The sequence below is a fragment of the Crinia signifera genome, chromosome 7 (genome assembly GCF_055691185.1).
Source record: "Crinia signifera chromosome 7, ASM5569118v1, whole genome shotgun sequence".
Classification (NCBI taxonomy): Eukaryota; Metazoa; Chordata; class Amphibia; order Anura; family Myobatrachidae; genus Crinia; species Crinia signifera.
Genome location: NC_139223.1, coordinates 65,943,073 through 65,962,365, shown reverse-complemented (window position 1 = coordinate 65,962,365; position 19,293 = coordinate 65,943,073). Strand labels below are relative to the sequence as shown.

Genomic DNA, 19,293 nt, shown 5'->3' with positions numbered 1-19,293 from the left:
TGGGGGTATACACACAGGAATACCTGCTTGCTTCACTCTTACGGTATTAACTGCATACTGACAAGTTATTTTCATTACTCAGCTTTGTAGCAATGAGAAGTTTCAGAATACCAGCTCAATTCCAGCAATCTGCAACATCATGATTCATTACATCCCAGCTAGCCAACATCCTGCCCACTGGGGTGGATTGTTAGACAGCTAGGGTGAGATTTAATGGGGTGAGAGATTCAGAAAATGAGAGATTTGGTGAGAAATCTCCAGTTTTTTTAAAGCAGCAATCATTTACACTGCTAAACCAGTTTGATTTTGCAGTGTAAATGATTGCCGCTTTAAAAAAAACTGGAGATTTCTCACCAAATCTCTCATTTTCTGAATCTCTCATCCCATTAAATCTCACCCCTAGGGGGAAATTTACTAAAGGAAATTTGTAAAAAAATAGGTGTATTTGTATCCAGAAATACACTTATTTTTGACATTTACTATCCCGAAAATATGGCAATTCCTAGTCGTATTGATGTGCTATCAATATGAATACGAATTGCCGTATTTTCGGGATAGTAAATGTCAAAAATAAGTGTATTTCTGGATACAAATACACCTATTTTTTTACAAATTTCCATTAGTAAATTTCCCCCTCTAGTGTCTAGATAGACTGAGAGTCAATAGGTTTTCCCCAAAAGTTCGATATGCAATAAGTTGACAGGGTCAAAAAGTCAACGTGTAAAAAGGTAGACAAATAAAAAGGTTGATGTAAGTTTTCCACTTTTTTGTGGCATTGTCGACATCTGTCACATAATCGAGTGGGTACACAGGGGTGACAGGCTGATGCATTTTACTGCTTAACTGAAAACTCTGCAGACAAAAGAGAAAAAGCACTCTCTTTTTTGGGGGGCACGCTTTTTTTTTTTTTAAACTTAACGTTTAATAATGTTAAGTTTAAAAAAAAAATGGTACTTGTTTCCTAGCACGGCGCCACCGATTTTAATTGTATGCAATCGGGTTGAAAAAATCGGGTCAATCGCATTGCATGAATGCGATGCGATTGGCCCGACCGACCCGATTTTTTACATTGGAACCAATGTTAAATGGTCCCTGAGACCCGATTTTACATTGGCCCCAATGTTAAATGCCCCCCGGACCCCATTTTTCATTGTATGCCCCCCCCATTGTTAACGCCACGCCACGATCAACGTGAACCCGAAGCGTGGCGAGCACAGCGAGCCCGCGAGGGGCGGCGGTACGCGTCCTCCGACTTTTTCCTACCCCCACTATCCACGTCGGCGTGGAGTTGATTTTATATAGTGTGGCGAGCGCATCGAGCCACCGAGCCTGAAGTGTGGTGAGCGCAGGTAGCCCCGCGAGGGGACGCACATTACTTCAGACATATTACGCGGCCCGTAGCAGGGCTCGCTGCGCTCGCCACGCTTCGTGCTCGGTGGCTCGCCACACTATGTAAAGTCAATTCCACTGCGACGTGGATAGTGGGGTGTTCCCAGTGGAACTATTGTATCGGAAGTATAGTGAGAATCAAGGACACCTCAATACAGTTTAACAATTATTTATTTACAAAATCATTAACAAACAAGAAATTATACTTATACCACGTTCCTCAAATGCTGTTACAAGAGATAGCCAGTCCAAACAAGAGAGTCCAAACATAGGGTGTATTTCCAGGGAGCCTCCTCTCACTGTGTAGTCCTGGATCTGTGGTCAGTCACAAGCACCCTGTCCTCAATCTTAGGTCCAATGGAAGCTCAAAATCAGTCTGTAGTGACCCTGTATTTAAACTAAATCCAGGGTGGTTGTCAAGGGATCATATCCACATATACATTAACTTGGAGACCTTGATTAATGAATGCCTATTGACAATCCCATTGTTGTATAGAATTCTAATTCCTTCATGTCTGTGTACTTAGAATTGTGGTGAATCTTGTCAAATGCTTTGGTATATTTGAACTTGGACAAGATTCTACAGTACTTGAGCTCTGTAAACCTGTATATGTTTACATCAAATAACGGTATTGTCTGGCTTCTCCTGTAACACAATGGCAGTCTAAATTCTGATTAACACACTATAGCTACTAGTCTATGTATGAACAATGGTAACTACAAAGATACAGAGACATTCTTATAAAACAGATATAGAGCTATATAACACACATATACATAGAAGACAAACAGTTTACCCAAGACTAAAAGTCAACACGGTTACAATCCACCCTTGGCTTCTATGTATTATTGGGGGTTATTATCATATTGCCCCGTGAGTGGCAAATCTTCTTTGCATTATATAGCCTTACAATATTTACACAATAGATATACTAATGTAATCACAACATAAACAATAATTAGAACAAAAATTATTTTGATGTCACATTTTAGGGAAATTGCCATCCTCCTTTCCATTGGATCTATTCTTCCCAGCTATGGAAAAGTCTTTGATGAACTTGGGGAGTGAATGCAAATCAAACATTCTGTTTCCCCCAATCTGAATCCAGTTCTTGTTATTATCTAATGGATCTAGTCAAAATTACTTCCAAAGTCACTGTTTGGCCCGTTCTGTGTTGCTGAAGCATAATCCAAGAGATTAATCGAATACCATAAATGGTGTGCCTTTCCAACAGCATCATACACCTTGGCATGGTGGGATCCCATCAGGCCAGCATACATCTTGGCTCAACCTCCTGGGAAAAATAAACAAATGTTAATTTCTATCAGCACTCTCTGGGGTACAAATCATTGGCATTAAAATACACTGAATAAGCATCACCATCAACCAAAACATAGTAGATTCCTCACCCTAATGCTAATATTTGCCCCTTATTTTTCCCAACCTGGTTGCCACTTGGTTAAATCCACACCCTCCCACCAGGAAGCTGGTACGCAAGGTGTGACACAGTGAGGTGGTCTTGGTGGTGGGGGCACTAACAATCTCTGAAAAAGGTAATGGATCCAGAAAGTCCCTTTCATTTAACAGCATAGTACCTCCTGTAGGACACTGTCCCAACCCTTCAAGATATGCATGGGTGTTCCTTAAGGAGGCCATTCATTCTATTGAACAAGATGCAATTAAATAACAGGATATGTGGTACACCCAATACCCATGGTACTCCTTTGCCCAGCCATATAACTCTTCATGTCCACATTGTTCATGTGCCCACTGTCCCAGATTGTATGTCAATATTTTCCTCTGCTGGAGATTGAGTGTCTGATTTAATTTGTATGCCATCAGCTGTATCATTCGTTGGAAAATCTGTGTGCGCATTTACATGTCCAATGGAGATAGACCTGGATGAGCTGTGGTTCCAGTTTTGATTCCATATTTCAGGTCCACACCATGTAGGCTTGGAATGGATTTTCCAAACTTCCTTCTTCCATGAGGGCATCCAAATAGTCAGACCTTTGTACAGGGCCCAACTGTCAGCGTAGATTATCAAAGGACCACCTGGCTCTTGCGTCAGCATCAGTACAGCTTGCAGTTCTGCATATTGCCTGGATCCTCCTTCTCCATTTCAATATATAACTTCTTCCATTACAGGATGAAATGCTGCAGCAGCCCAAGTCCTGCCCCTCTGTGTCAGGGTAGAGGAGACATCTGTCAACAAATCAATTATCTTCTCCTCATCTGATAAGCACCACTTTTATATAGAGTAGGCTTTTTTTGCTACAACAGAATATAATTCAAGTGCTTCTCGCCTCACCCATCCTGCAATAAGGGAGGTCAGTGCGTATGGTGACTGGTTGTGCTCTCCACATGCTGGAGAGAAGTATATGTGGTTAGGAAAGTCCTTTCAAGGTCCTTTCAAGAGTGGTGCCTTGGTTTCATCTGGGATAATGTCTCTAGATGTGTTTAACTTATGATGTGTTGGGGGCCACTCCAATTCATAGCCAGAAATGTTAGTCTCTGCGGGGCACTACATCTTGTCCATGTTCACTGCCCACCCGCTCTCTGTCATTGGGCCTGTGACAGTGGCCAGAGAGGATTCCAAGTGTTCCAATCCCCTTGGGTCACACCCCTTAGCATTTCTTGTGCCTCTGCATAAGGGCTTTTGGCTGTGTCGGCAAAGGGTTGTGTAAACTGTACCACCTCCCCCATTTCCTTATTTTGTCTAATAGCTGGTTCCCTTTTAGGCTTAGACTGAATCTTTTCCCACATTTCAAACATAGCATCATTCGCAATACCATCAATCTTATCTTTTGGAACCCCAGCATTCAACAGATCAGAAAACATTTGACTACGTTTACTTCTGTATCTATTGGGGGGTCTACCATGCAGTGTCTTACTTTTGTACTGATTAGGAGGTGTGGCCAATGCCCTAGCTTGGAATACTTTGTCTGGGGCTATTTTCTTAGAGTGCAACAAACTCATCTGCTCTAGTACAGTAATTGTTTCAAAGACAGAAACCTGCTTAGCTGTGGCAGGGAAAAGAGTGAACAAAGACATTCTCAAATGCAATGGGGCTGCTTGCAGAAAGAGAGTAATCATACGCTGTGTGACAGGAGTCATATCAGGACCTTCCCAATCCACTTCAACCTGATTCCCTTCCCCAATTTTCTGAAAAGCAGTCATACATGCCAGCACTCTCAACCATTCAATCCCTGCACACAAATCTGGCCAATGGTCATTAGGAATGAGGTCAGAGGGATGGTCATACACAGAAGCTATTCCCTCTCTCACCCTATACAACAAAGAACGGACATGTAATCCAACTTTGGGACTTTGTAATTGCCGTCTGACTCGTGGGTCTGCACAGATAGAACCCAACCCCAATGCCTCAGTGGTGTTCAGCATTATGGAGTCTCCTCCATTATCCCATATTTGTAGAACCCATTGTAAAAGTCCCTGTCCCTTTTGCTGCCTGTATTTTGCAACCATGTCAGTTATTTCACTAGGGGAATAATTGCGGGTCTCTGTGGTGGTGTTATTGCCCTCTTCTTCTGATTCCTCACTCTCTGCCAGATCTGCACTGGTGGAAGCAGTATTACCTGACACATTTTCCTTTTTATCATTTTTATGCTTCTTACGGGAAATCACTTTGGAGGTGGTCACGGGGCGTAACTGTAAACCATTCTCAAACTCATTACCATCATGTGTGAACTCCTCTGGGTCTATTCTACACAAACCATCCCAATTGTTTCCTTCTACAACAGTTCTAATAAGTAGAGGATCAACTGCTTGCCTTCCTCTGTTCAATTGTTTGTGGTTCAATACATTTACAACATATTGTGTGGCATTATTTTTTACAGTTTCAATCTCTGTCCCCTGATCTCTAACACAAGTACGTAAGACCGCTAGTTGTTCTTTCAATGCAGTATTCTCATCAGTTAACTGTACCACTTCTTCCTCTGTTGCAAACAATGCCTGAGCACACATAGATAACACATGGGCACATTGTACTTGTTCAGATTTTTTCATTTTGCTTAAATCAATATTTACAACAGCATTTCTGGGGTCTGCTAAACGGACCAAGGTTACATATTTACATGCTTCACGCATACATGGGATCCAGTGACCATATCTTGACACCCATGATGGTAAATTTACAGCCTTAACTTTTTCAATTTTAGCCTTAAACCAAGACATCATTTTTGATGATTGTTACAAGGAACAATATTCAAATAAGGCACACCTAGACACAGTGATCCAACAACTGATCACTCCTACAATATGATCCAGCAACTGATCAATGATATACTGTGAATTTTCCACTAAATCACAAAACCTTACTCATATCAATGAGTCACAGGGCAACAATGACAGACAAACATACACTATGATTTTTTAAATAAATCACATAAGCCTCTCTCATATAGCAATGAGTCAGAGGGCACTGTATTAAACTGTATTGGGTCTACTGATCACTATAAATCTTCCGATCCCACTTCTGACACCAAATTTTGTTCCCAGTGGAACTATTGTATCGGAAGTATAGTGAGAATCAAGGACACCTCAATACAGTTTAACAATTATTTATTTACAAAATCATTAACAAACAAGAAATTATACTTATACCACGTTCCTCAAATGCTGTTACAAGAGATAGCCAGTCCAAACAAGAGAGTCCAAACATAGGGTGTATTTCCAGGGAGCCTCCTCTCACTGTGTAGTCCTGGATCTGTGGTCAGTCACAAGCACCCTGTCCTCAATCTTAGGTCCAATGGAAGCTCAAAATCAGTCTGTAGTGACCCTGTATTTAAACTAAATCCAGGGTGGTTGTCAAGGGATCATATCCACATATACATTAACTTGGAGACCTTGATTAATGAATGCCTATTGACAATCCCATTGTTGTATAGAATTCTAATTCCTTCATGTCTGTGTACTTAGAATTGTGGTGAATCTTGTCAAATGCTTTGGTATATTTGAACTTGGACAAGATTCTACAGTACTTGAGCTCTGTAAACCTGTATATGTTTACATCAAATAACGGTATTGTCTGGCTTCTCCTGTAACACAATGGCAGTCTAAATTCTGATTAACACACTATAGCTACTAGTCTATGTATGAACAATGGTAACTACAAAGATACAGAGACATTCTTATAAAACAGATATAGAGCTATATAACACACATATACATAGAAGACAAACAGTTTACCCAAGACTAAAAGTCAACACGGTTACATGGGGGTATGAAAAGGTCGGAGGACGCGTACCACTGCCGCTCGCCACGCTTCGGGTTGGCGGTCATCGAGGGGTGGCATTAATAATGGGGGGGGGGGCATTTGCATTTACATTTGTCGGGAAACCTAAAAAAAGCCCGAAATAGGGTCCGTCGGGTCCCATCGCATACCTTAAGTTAAGGTATGCGATGGGACACGATGGGCGCCGTGCTAGGAAACAAGTACCAAAAAAATAAAAAGCGTGCCCCCCAAAAAAGAGAGTGCTTTTTCTCTTTTGTCTGCATTGTATATTACGCTCAGGGGAGCACATCCACAACACTCAATAGTGCTGAGGTATAATATCTAAATTGTGGATCATCATATACTAAATGCATAAAACCTCAAAACTACACGTGGTACTAGTGCACAGATACTCTGTCCCATTCCCCATGTTGAAGCAGTGAAACACATCAGTGGGCCATCAGTGTGCCAGCCATGATTATATTGAAACCGGACCGGGCCTACTTTTGAGGTACCTGGATATTCACTAATCAGTATCAATACCACTAAATGACATTGGATTGGGCTTAGTAGGAATGGACTCCATTTGCACGAACTTACTCCTCAGCACGTATATGTGGAACCTATGGGTGAATATACAGTATCACACTAATATTCAAACATGTTATATTTCAATTGACTATTCCTGAGTGTATTTCAACAATGATTTTTTTTTATCTTGGATTTATGATTTATAAAATTTGTTATTATGTTAATCCCATTGTTTAGCGCTGCTATCTATTGTTTTTTTGTGTGTTTCTTGACTGGGGGAGCTACTACCCCCAGTATTTGGTAATAGCAGGTCCTCGGCATACCAGTTCAGTGCGGAGCGCCCCCTCCATATCATTTGATATATATAATTCCAGGCGTACCCAGAAGTTTCAAGGGAAGTCCGCACAGCCTGTTTCTATGGCAGCCGCCTGTACACACAGACTGTACACACTACAAAAATCATTTTTCTGGTGAGTGCATGCAAATGAATTTGCAGCTAATCGCAGGGCTGCAAAATTTTCGCAGGTTTATCACTGTCTTGTACAGGGTGGGATTCACTCTGGCTGGGCGGCGATTACCTGATCACAGGGCGAATACCTGATCGCAGAGCTCTTCAAAGTAGCAGCTGTGCAATCAGGTCTGGATAACCCCCATAGTCCCTATGTCTGCGATTCTGAAGGCCATTTACTAACATTGCAACATTGATCAGTGATATACATCTTTACCAAGATACAAGAGATCTGTCCCCACAGACTGCCCTGATTGGAGCAGCTCTGGGTTTGCAAAGGGGTATGGCATACTGCCCATTGTATCTGTATGCCAAACTATTACCAGAAGTTTTCTCAAGCTTGCCATAGCAAACAATCAGATTCGACTTATTACCTTGTAGAAGGTTCTAGATGAATGTAAAGTAGAATCTGATTGTATGCTATGCACAATATCTTCACTTCTAAAAACCCAAACTTTAGTAAATATAGCCCTAACTGTGTTAATGAACACTTATAGCAAAATCCCCACTATGCAATATATAATTTGTACCACTGAAGAACCTTATAATACTAAGTATATGGGCTAGTCTATACACACACACACACAATACATCTTTGAACAACATAAGTCACACATATATTGCATTGGATGTGCTGCACGCAGATGTGATACTGTATGTCTGTGTGTGTGTGTTCAGCCAACTAACCAGCCTAAAGGCTGGCTACAGGAACCAGCAACCATGAAATCACATCTGGCAGGACATATTAAAATGGCCGCCCAGTTGTGATGTCTTGCCAGACATATTGTGCAGCTGATTGGTGAGTGAGAATGTTTACCAGAGCCGGTCACACGTTTGCCGGGTCTGCCGGTTGGTATTGTTGTCAGCTGTGTACCCTGCATTTCGCCATGGCATACACTAAGACACTATAGGCTCATTCAAATACTGCAACAGCACAATAGCAATGAAGAAACATTTGAGAATGATTTTTCGAACTCTTGCCATTAAAATGAATTCAGTTATTTTCACAATTAGTGATTCAGTGGCATTAGTAAAATTAAAGAACATTTACACTTTATCAATACTTTTTATTTCAGTTGTGACATAATGTAGTCATCTATGTACATTTTAGACAAAATAACAATAAAAGTGCAATATTACATAAAAATATATATATTTTTTTTATAATATGTGTTTAAATACATTATACCATGTAACATTATCCTCAGAACTAAAAACATTTGTAATCTTTGGTCTTATTTCTTTTGGGAGAACACTGGTTACTATGTGGTTAATATTGAACAACCCCCCCCCCCCCCCCCCCTCCCCCTCAAATATATGTGAACCAGCAAATATCAGAATTACAAAACCCGGTATTGTAAGTTTAGGTTTAATGTTCCAGACATATTTTGGTTTAAGCTGAATGACCACGTTAGACTGTATATGTATATGTCCACTTCATTAAATGGCACAGTCCATTAAATCAGCAAATGCATACATCTGCATTTCTAAATTTCTACTAATGCTGATTAAAAATACAGTACTTTCATCCATGTATGTGACCCCAAGACGATTGGCATGCTTGGGTAAATATGACAGCATTGCGTTGGACAAGATTTTAAAATGGTCATATATAGGGCCCGATTCTGGTTCTGGCAGATGTAACATGTGAAAGAGTTAGATTTCGGTGGGGTTTTTACTTCAAACTGATATCTATAATGCAGTTTAAAATAAAGCAGCCAGTATTTACCCTACACAGAAACAAAATAACTTACCCAAATTTAACTCTCTGCACGTTACATCTACCCCACCAACATAGCACATGGTTTTGTCCATTAGAAAGAGAATTTGCTTTTGCAAGTGAACCAGAATAAGGCCCATAGTGTCCTGCATTTGACACAGTGGTGAGATTTAATAGGCTGAAAGATTCAGAAAGTGAGAGATTTGGTAAAAAGTCTCCCGTTTTTTATTAAAGCGGCAATCATTTACACTGCAAAATCAAACTGGGTTTGCAGTGTAAATGATTGCCGCTTTAAAAAAAACCTGGCGAATTCTTACCAAATCTCTAACTTTCTGATTCTCTCATCCTATTAAATCTCACCCAACTTGTCCTAGGGGTCAATTCAATGTGATATGAATAGTGCTGGGAAGGAGCTCCTGAAGCTATTCAATTGAGAGCGCTGTTATGTCCAACCAGAGGATTTCTTTTTGCACCCTTCTGAAGGTGCAAGCAGAAATCAACCTAAACTTGTGCCAGAATGCTGTTTTCTGTCTTTAGCGAAATGTAAACAGCATCTCTGTAAAAATATATAGCATGGAAAGAAATTGGACAGTGCCACCCTGTGAAAGCAGAAAACTAACTTGAACACTAACTTGAGTTACAAAATAGTAATTATTGAACAAAGTACCTCTGATTTACTCAGCAAGATAAACCATGTAAAACACATTTACTTTAAAATGCTCAATTATTACAGTATAGCATTGTAAAGATTTGAAAGCCTTTTGCAATCAAAACCTAAAATTACATTCCATAAACACTTAAACATGTGACATATAAAATTAGAAATGATAAAGATATAGTTAGAGAAATAAATCTGACAGGATTATAGGAAATATACTATATTATACAAAATATATTAGCCATGTGAAACTTTTTATAAAAATGAGGTATTTTAAAATGCAAAAATATTATTGTTATAAAATAGCACAGACGGATGTAACAAAGCATGTAAGTAATAACTAAACACGTCAGAAAATTTTATAATAATCGATATACAGTTCAGTCCTTCATAAATTAGCTGATCTAACACATAATGCTTTTGTCCTGGATTTGTTCATAACTAAGTCAAGCAAGTTCCCCATGAATATATTTACATACAGTTTATGGGCTTGATGATGGCAAAAATTAACAAAATGGCAAAAATGTTTTGTTTTTTTAATACTGTCAAATGACGATAGTCCCTGATCTGTGTCTGCAGATATAGCTCACCACACATACAGTATAGTATTATGCCCCACATAAGATGCGGGTACTCATCCTGAGTGACAAAGCATTGCCTATGTTAATTATGGCCATATTCATGTACGGACAAAACGGTCATACAATATAACGGTAACAGGCAGAGTTGGCATTGCACTATTATACCAAAGTTACCTATCGCCAACATATAGTAATGGCAGACATTTTTTGTGGGCTAAGCCAACATCCATGAGAATTTACTGGAAATGTATAACACTAAAATCTGAGACACATTGGGGGATATTCAATCCTGGGCTAATTTTTCAACTCAATTCAACTTGCCCTATTTAATCGCAGTGCAGATTTTTTTGCCTGGGAGTAAAATCCAGCATTGGGGAAAACTACATGGATCAACGAAATTGCCATAAATTCACATATATTGGCAAATGTGCGGCTGTTTTCGTCCGTTTTGCCGCCGTTTTTGCCAATCCCAATCCGCCCAAAAAAGTGAAACATATCAGTGAAAATTAACTAAAAAACGGGCAAAAACACCCAGTGATGGAATACTAATCAGCAAACTATTGAATACCCCCCCCCCCCCCCCCCCATTGTTTCCTAATGGCTATTGGTTAAGTGACAGGTGAACTTGTTATAGGCCAAAAAAATAAAGGCTTGTTAATGCAGGTATCAATTATATAACTTTATGAAACATGGATGCAAAACAAATAAAAGTTAAAAATGTGTTTTCTTTCATAGATAAGATATTTTAACAAAGGCTCCTCTGTTGTCAGTGACAACAGCAATTTTATCATAATCTTTTTTTTTTCAGTCATAATCGTTTTTTTTTCAGTCCCAATGTTTATTAAAATTAAGTGCCATTTTTATCAAGTTACTTTGTCTTATTTTGTTGCCATGTATATGTACTTTTATATTTATATATACAGTAAGTACACATATTGTGGAGATAAAAAAAAAGGAACATATTCTATTAAATAATGTTTGACAATATACCCTTAAATAAATAAAAAAACACAAAATGTGTACCTTGTTTTACACTTTAGTGGAGAAATATAGCTGTTTTATAATGAAACAATTTTATGCACCAATTATCTTTTAGTTTATTGTTGTGTACAACTCTTCATAAAAATAACAGTAATCTGACACTTCTATATGAATTAGCGCAATTGTCCAATTGTGTTAAATCACCAAATAAAAATATTTTCGCTCTGGGGGTCAATCCTGGGTACTTATGTAATATCTGGTCGCCCGATTTTTTCATGGCATTGCATCGCATGCAATATAGTTGCATACAATTCATGCGATGCGATTTTTCATTGTAAAGACCCGATTTTTAATTGTATAGTCACCCATGGGTGATTTCATACCCCCACTATCCAACTACGCATGGAGCTGATTTTATATAGTGTGGTGAGCGCAGCAAGCCACCGAGCCCGGAGTGTGCCGAGTGCAGCGAGCCCTGCGAGGGGACGCAGAATACTATATAAAATCAACTCCATGCGTAGTTGGATAGTAGGGGTATGAAATCACCCATGGTTGACTATACAATAAAAAATCGGGTCTTTACAATGAAAAATCGCATCGGATCGCATGCCTTAAGTAGTGGCATGAAAGGAAAAAATCGGGCGCCCAGATAATACATAAGTACCCAATCCTGCTGCAGGTCTCCACACAACATCAATAACTGCAGCTATATGCTACACTTATGGTACCGCCAGAAAAGATAAAATATTTGGGTCTGGGGCAAGAAAGGTCCATGAGGGGGGTGAACATGGGCAGCAACTTGCCCCCCTTTACACCAAATTGGATTGGATATCATAATATAGCTACCACATAACAACTATCTGAATATATGAACTCATATATTCAAATGGTTGTTATAGGGAAGCCATATTATGAAAATAACACGACTTTGTATACAAGTCAAATTATAGTGGAATTATCAGGGGAATTCAATTGTTTTTAAAGCAGCAGGTAATTAGTGGACACTTGAAGGAGTAATTCAATTTTAACTCTGTTCAGGCGTAAATGCCACCATAGGAAAAATTTCTGTTTACAGCTTCATGAAGTGGCGAAAAGCCTGTGGTTTGGGTGCCAGAACCAGAAGGGTTTTGTTGCCTTATGCGGCTAAAGTGCAATAATTAATGGCCACCTAAAACCAATTGAATTGCTCTGTCGGGCATCCATTATTTTGTGCTGCTTTAAAAAACAATTGAATTGAGCCCTACAGTATATTTGTAAATCCTGTTTAATTCATAGGCATCATTGAGGAAATTTTTTTGCATGCGCACTTACAATCAACTTTTAACTAGTACACAAAGTGACAGTTACAGGAAAGAAGGAAGCAGCCATTTTACAGGCCATGCTAACATGGTGTAAATGTAGGTTGCTTTTAGCTTATACAGGTACACAACCAATAATCTGGCACCCTGGGTACCAGCACGGTGGCAGATTACACATTTTCCTGTATTATCACTGGTATCCCCGCACCCCCCCCCCCCCCCACCGCAACCCCGCGACTCCCTCCCACAGTCCATCTTCAACCTGCTACTCCCTTCCACAGTCTAGCTCCCCCTCCCCTGCAGCACGGCTCCTTCTGTCCATTAGCAATTCCACTTCTCCTACCCTCCTGCAGTGCAACTGCCTCTCCCACCAGCAGTGCCACTTCCTTCCACTGCCCTCTAAAGCATCCCGAATCCTAACCCCCCAGCACCTGATGTGTCCGGATTAAAAGAGGTGCCGGGCCGACAGTTGCCGGAAAATTGATGTTGTACCTGTATTACTCTGACAAAGTTTTGCATACCTTATGGGCTCTTGTTATAAAGCATTTATATCCCAGAAAGTAACAGTGAGATACATTTATGGTTATGTAGGGCCCGTATATGTACACTATGCACTTTCCATGTGGTGTCCATGGTGCACTGCTGAGTTGCACTCATGTTTATGTAATGCACAGCGTACATGCACTAAAGACAGCAATGATTCCTATGTAGAAAATAATCACATATAGGCGGTCAGTGCAGCCTACATTCTTTACTGAGTGTGGGAATAAAGCTGGCCATACACTAGTGCGATTTGGCCACTTTTCACCAGATTCCAAAGACCAGGCTGAGAAATCGGGTGAAAGGTGGCCAAATGGCTTGCGTTCAACATGCGATCCGATGGGCAGTCCAGTGCGCATTGAATTGGAGAACAGACCTCCTCCTACTTGGACAGCCTTTTGGCAGCGTGGAATAGGATCACATTTGAGATATTGTATGCAAAGGACCACATACGATATATATCGTATGTGATGCTGCCACCCATCGGAGAAGTCAGGGCCTTATGACATGCTACAAGAGCCATTCATACTTGATTTAGTTAACTCTGCTTACTAAACATTCTAGATGAGAAAGTGTAGGTGTTGCATATAATAACCAATAAGATTCTAGTTGTCATTACTCTAGCGGGTGTGCTATAGCAACCCGCAGCAGGGATTCAGACGGTCCATATACGGTCATCGGATTTGCGTCTTCCGGTACTTCGACCGGGGGGGGGGCTAGTGCACCGAAGCCCCTTGCGGGCTTGACGCTCGCACCATCACTCTCATCACTCTCTGTGGGCTCAGTGGCTCGCTGCGCTTGCCGCAGGTTCTATTCTCCCTCTTGCATGAGGGAAAATATCCCCTGTAAGTCGGGAATCACGATTGTCAGGCATTTAACAATCGGGATTTCGATGTTGGTATACTGACCATCGTAATCCCAACTTTCAGGAGGTCATCCGGCACCCACTAGAGTACATTTTAGAAAATGATACAATCTGATTGGTTGATATGGGAACACCTGCATTTTTCCTTTTTAGAAGCTCAAGAAAATCTACCGTTAGGGGGAAGAGTTATCAAATCCTTCTAAATCTAAAGAATACATATGAAGAAGTTGCCAACTGCAATGAATCAGGTTCTATCATTTTATAGAATGTACTGCATATGATAGCTTGGATCTGATTGGCTGCTACAGGCAACTTTACTTTTTATCTTAAAAGGTTTGATAAATCTGCCCATAGTGATCACTATAAGGACTTAAAGCATTAAGGTAAGAAGACCACAAATTGTACACCATCTGGGCCTCAATTACTACTGGATTAATTTTGCACTGGCCTGTAGGCACGATGCAGCACTGCTAGTAGGCCCTATAAGTCAGTGTTTCCACCTTTTGCAGCTCAGCTCTGCGTTATATGGCTGGCACTATACAATAAAAAGACCTGAAATTTCAGGTATGTGGACAAATGCAAACAAACCATCAGTAAGCTGAGCAATCACGTTCTAGAAATACACTGCAGCAAAGCGCTGTGTCAGGTTTGCATACTGTCTGTGTGTCTTTCTTCACATTTAAGTTCAAATACTAGTGTGCCGAGCGTAGAGACGCGGTGCTACATTTCAGTGTCCATGTCCACATTCGGGACAAAAAAGTGTTGACCCCATGTTGACCTTTCGACTGTTGACCTTCCCCATGTCAACCTAATGACCCTACCCAATAATGTAATCCTGTAATCTGGCTTTTTCATTTGTTTTTAAATGGACGGTTACATTTCATCAATGCAGATTTATAGAAAACTTTACATGACTACCGTCATCAAGGAGTTAAATAAAACTGTCACATGACCTTGCGTCTGATTTGCACTTTAGGCCTGCTTCTCAACCATTTAAATACTTGCGTGTTGCAGCATAGGGTGTGGGTAAAAGCTGAAAAATACACAGGTATACAAAACGACAACAGAAGTGTTTAGAAAATAATTTTTAAGTGAAGTAACCCAGTTAAAACCAATTGTCATATACACACCCACAATTTGTATATTTAAATTGTAAGTCACCTACAGGCAATGGAGCTATGCTGGCAGGCTAACAATTGCCATCCCTGAGGTATCGAGAAGTGATAGAGAGAAATTTACTAAGGAGGGAGTTCTGTTCACATGGGATGTTGCTATGGACAATCAATCAAATTCTATTTTCTAGAAGGTGCTATATAAATAAGTAGATTCTGATTTGTTGCCCATAAATTACCCCCTTAGACTTAATTCAGCAAAAAAAATGGCTGCCCCACTGCTTGATAAATAAACCATTTTCTCTATTAGGTGTCCCTTGTAACAAAAGGTTCATGATAACCATAGTAGATTATAAAACTTTCACAGTTTAACTGTAAAATATTAATTCAATAACAAATGCTACACAAATGTGTTTCACAGCACTTTACAGTATGTAGTACCACAAACGTGTGCCAAAACCTATTAATAATCTCCTTGGCATGAAAAAGGTTTACTTTATCAATGACCTAATAGCACAATCATGCACTTGGATTCTAGAAAAAGGAAATTAATCACAGCAAATATTCCTAAACATTTTCTGCATTGCACAGGACTGGAATGAATTGCCTGCTTACACAACTTTTCAAATGCATTTTTTTGTGCAAGGAATAATTCATCTTGGCCTTTTATTTTGGTATTTAGCTCAGAGATGCGTGTGTTTGCACCTGATAGACTCCCTGATAAAGGTTTTTGGTGTCGAACTCATCCGCAGGATCCGGGGCATTTGAACCCATAGATTAAGGAGCTGGAAACATGCTTGATCCAACAAGTTAGGCCCATATCCATCAAGTAGGTTTACTGGCGGAGCTTCTTTGAACATTTTTGGCAGATTGATACAATTAGGTAAGCTGCTGTTACCAAGGAAGAAATGCATTAAGGCCTCGTTTTGCAAACATTCCTTCAAGAGCGTAAAGAAGTCGGCCATCCTCTCCATCAGTAATGAGTCCTCCCACTTTTCAAAAGGTATTTTAAGGAATAGGTAGAAAAGTGCTGTTTTCAAGTTGTAGGATGAGAAAATGGCTTTCCACTGAGAAGAGAAGGAAGACTGGAATGTCTTTGCAGTCAGGTCCCTCAAGCTCTTCATGATCTGTAGGCACTTCAAGTGACAAGAGTTGGAGGGGGCCTGGTCTTTAAACCAGTTTAATAACTTTTGCTCGTATTTGGAAAAGTTAATGCCCCAATAAGGATCCAGCTGTAATTTATCCTGGAAGGGAATGCTTCCCCATGGTTGGGCAATTAGGTACACAGGGTCTCCCAAGTTAAAGGCCGGTATAAGTCTCACAGACATGGAGATATGGCAGCAAACATAGTCTGACCTGGGAAGGATTTTCAGGATGAGTTTATCATCAGACACTGATAGCGTAATGTGGCACCTCTCCTGAAACTGGTACCTGATGACATTGAGACATCGCTGTATCTTCCAGTGAAACCACTTGAGGACAGAAGTGGATGACAACTGGTGCCCAAGGCCTGCCTCCATGCAAAAGGAATCACTGAACTGCTTGAAGGTTTTCACCCACTCTGACTTTTTTGGTGCCACCACCTCACAAACCATAGAGTCACGAAGCGCGGGCACTAACTCCTTACCCAACCCTGCGAAAATCGGCTCCAGCTTAAGACTCTGCGGCATCTTAAGTGGTACCAGTATGTCAAAGCAGTCTGGACTGTTGATTTTGTGCTGCTCATAGGCACTGCCAATCTGTACGAAGTCCCCCCTGAATGTAATGCCCGTGTCCTGCTGCTTGGCTTTGCCCACTTTGATTAGCTCACCCACTATCTGGCTGACATGTGCCTTGCTGTGGCCCAGAACATGCGGGGAGAGCCTGATGTGCTGTTCATAGAAGGAGTCCAGAAGATGTTTCCTGAGCTGCTGCTGGTGCTGCTTTCCCACATTCAGGTGGTTCCCATCAGGCTGGCACCGCTGGAAGGGGCAGCAGCCTCTGATCACCACATAGCACACCAGCAGCACCATGCCAAGCTTGAGGAGCAGATGCCAGCTGCTGAGTGTGTTGTCCTGGCAGCCCCCGGGTTCCTCCTCATGGCTGCTTCTCCCCAAAGCCAGGAACAAGCACCAGATGCCAGCCAGCAGGATGATCACCAGCAGCCAGAACACCCTGAGATTCAGTGAATATACTGTCATCCTGCTCCGGGGCAGCGCGATGTCACCCCATAGTCCGTCTGCCGGGCAGCAGCAGCAGAGCTTCCTCACGAGCCCTGGCAGTGCCCGCAGCCTTTGTGCCGGCGGGGGGGACCCTCCTTCGGGTGCTGCTTCCCGGCTTTAGCGGCTCTGACCGTTACTCCGAAACTTCCTCTTCCCGAGGAGGGATTGGTGGGAGCCGCGTCATGTTCTCAGTGAGCTCAGAGGAAATGCCAGGGTGCGGTGCCAGGGGGCGCAGCTGGAGAGGTGGCAGCAGCAGCCGGGATCCCCAGTCAATAGTAGTGCCACGCTGCACATACACAGCAGGGCACTCAGCAGCAGCAGCGCTCGCCGCTCAGCCAGGGGAACTCCTTCTCGTTCTCCTCCCTGCTGCTCTCATACTCACTTCCTGCTGCTGCTGCTGTACACACTGCCGGCTCTGTATTACTGTATACAGTATATACAGTATTTGGTGGCTGCTGCTGTACACACTGCCTGCTGTGTATTACTGTATATACAGTACATGGTGCCTGCTGCTGTACACACTGCCGGCTGTGCTGTGTATTACTCTACTGTATATACAGTACGTGGTGCCTGCTGCTGTACACACTACCGGCTGTGTATTACTCTACATTACGTGGCGCCTGCTGCTGTACACACTGCCAGCTCTGTATTATTACTGTATATACAATACGTGGTGCCTGCTGCTGTACACACTGCCTGCTGTGTATTACTGTATATACAGTACATGGTGCCTGCTGCTGTACACACTGCCGGCTGTGCTGTGAATTACTCTACTGTATATACAGTACGTGGTGCCTGCTGCTGTACACACTACCGGCTGTGTATTACTCTACATTACGTGGCGCCTGCTGCTGTACACACTGCCAGCTCTGTATTACTGTATATACAGTATGTGGTGGCGCCTGCTGCTGTACACACTGCCAGCTGTGCTGTGTATTACTCTACTGTATATACAGTACGTGGTGCCTGCTGCTGTACACACTACCGGCTGTGTATTACTCTACATTACGTGGCGCCTGCTGCTGTACACACTGCCGACTCTGTATTACTGTATACAGTATATACAGTATTTGGTGGCTGCTGCTGTATACACTGCCGGCTCTGTATTACTGTATATACAGTACGTGGTGCCTGCTGCTGTATACACTGCCGGCTCTGTATTACTGTATACAGTATATACAGTATTTGGTGGCTGCTGCTGTACACTCTGCCGGCTCTGTATTACTGTATATACAGTACGTGGTGCCTGCTGCTGTACACACTGCCGGCTCTGTATTACTGTATATACAGTACGTGGTGCCTGCTGCTGTACACACTGCCGGCTGTGCTGTGTATTACTCTACTGTATATACAGTACGTGGTGCCTGCTGCTGTACACACTATCGGCAGAGCCGAATTTCCCATGAGGCACGTGCCTAGGGGCGGCACATGTTTGGGGGCGGCACTTGCTTGCTTGTGATAGTATTGTCAGCATGAAATGTACCATTAACTGCAAAATATCCACTGTACTGTATCATATTCCATCTTAAATAGAGTGTAAATGGACAGGACATGCAGATACTGCTCCTGTAACTGTCCTATATAGTAAATATGTATACATGATATAAAAGGTGACAGTTAGTGGATTTTTCATTATTCTATTAAATTGGCTATTATCAAATGAGGGCTTAGAACT

General features: G+C 41.6%; 1 protein-coding gene across 1 annotated transcript; it reads right to left on the bottom strand.

The window, feature by feature from the left end:
• Positions 1–1,606: 1,606 nt before the first annotated feature.
• On the bottom strand, positions 1,607–17,929 carry ITPRIPL2 (ITPRIP like 2). Its single transcript, XM_083153279.1, has 2 exons — positions 16,123–17,929; positions 1,607–2,684 (listed from the first exon to the last, which is right to left on the bottom strand). The coding sequence occupies exons 1-2, from the start codon at positions 17,595–17,597 to the stop codon at positions 2,627–2,629; spliced, it is 1,533 nt and encodes a 510-aa protein (XP_083009405.1). The 5' UTR covers positions 17,598–17,929; the 3' UTR covers positions 1,607–2,626.
• Positions 17,930–19,293: the final 1,364 nt, after the last annotated feature.

Coding starts and splice junctions, on each gene's coding strand:
- ITPRIPL2 (XM_083153279.1), bottom strand. CDS start 17,597: ATGACAGTATATTCACTGAATCTCAGGGTGTTCTGGCTGCTGGTGATC. Junction 2,685..16,122: donor TTTATCAGGGAGTCTATCAG/GTGCAAACACAC, acceptor TATTTTTCCCAG/GAGGTTGAGCCAAGATGTAT.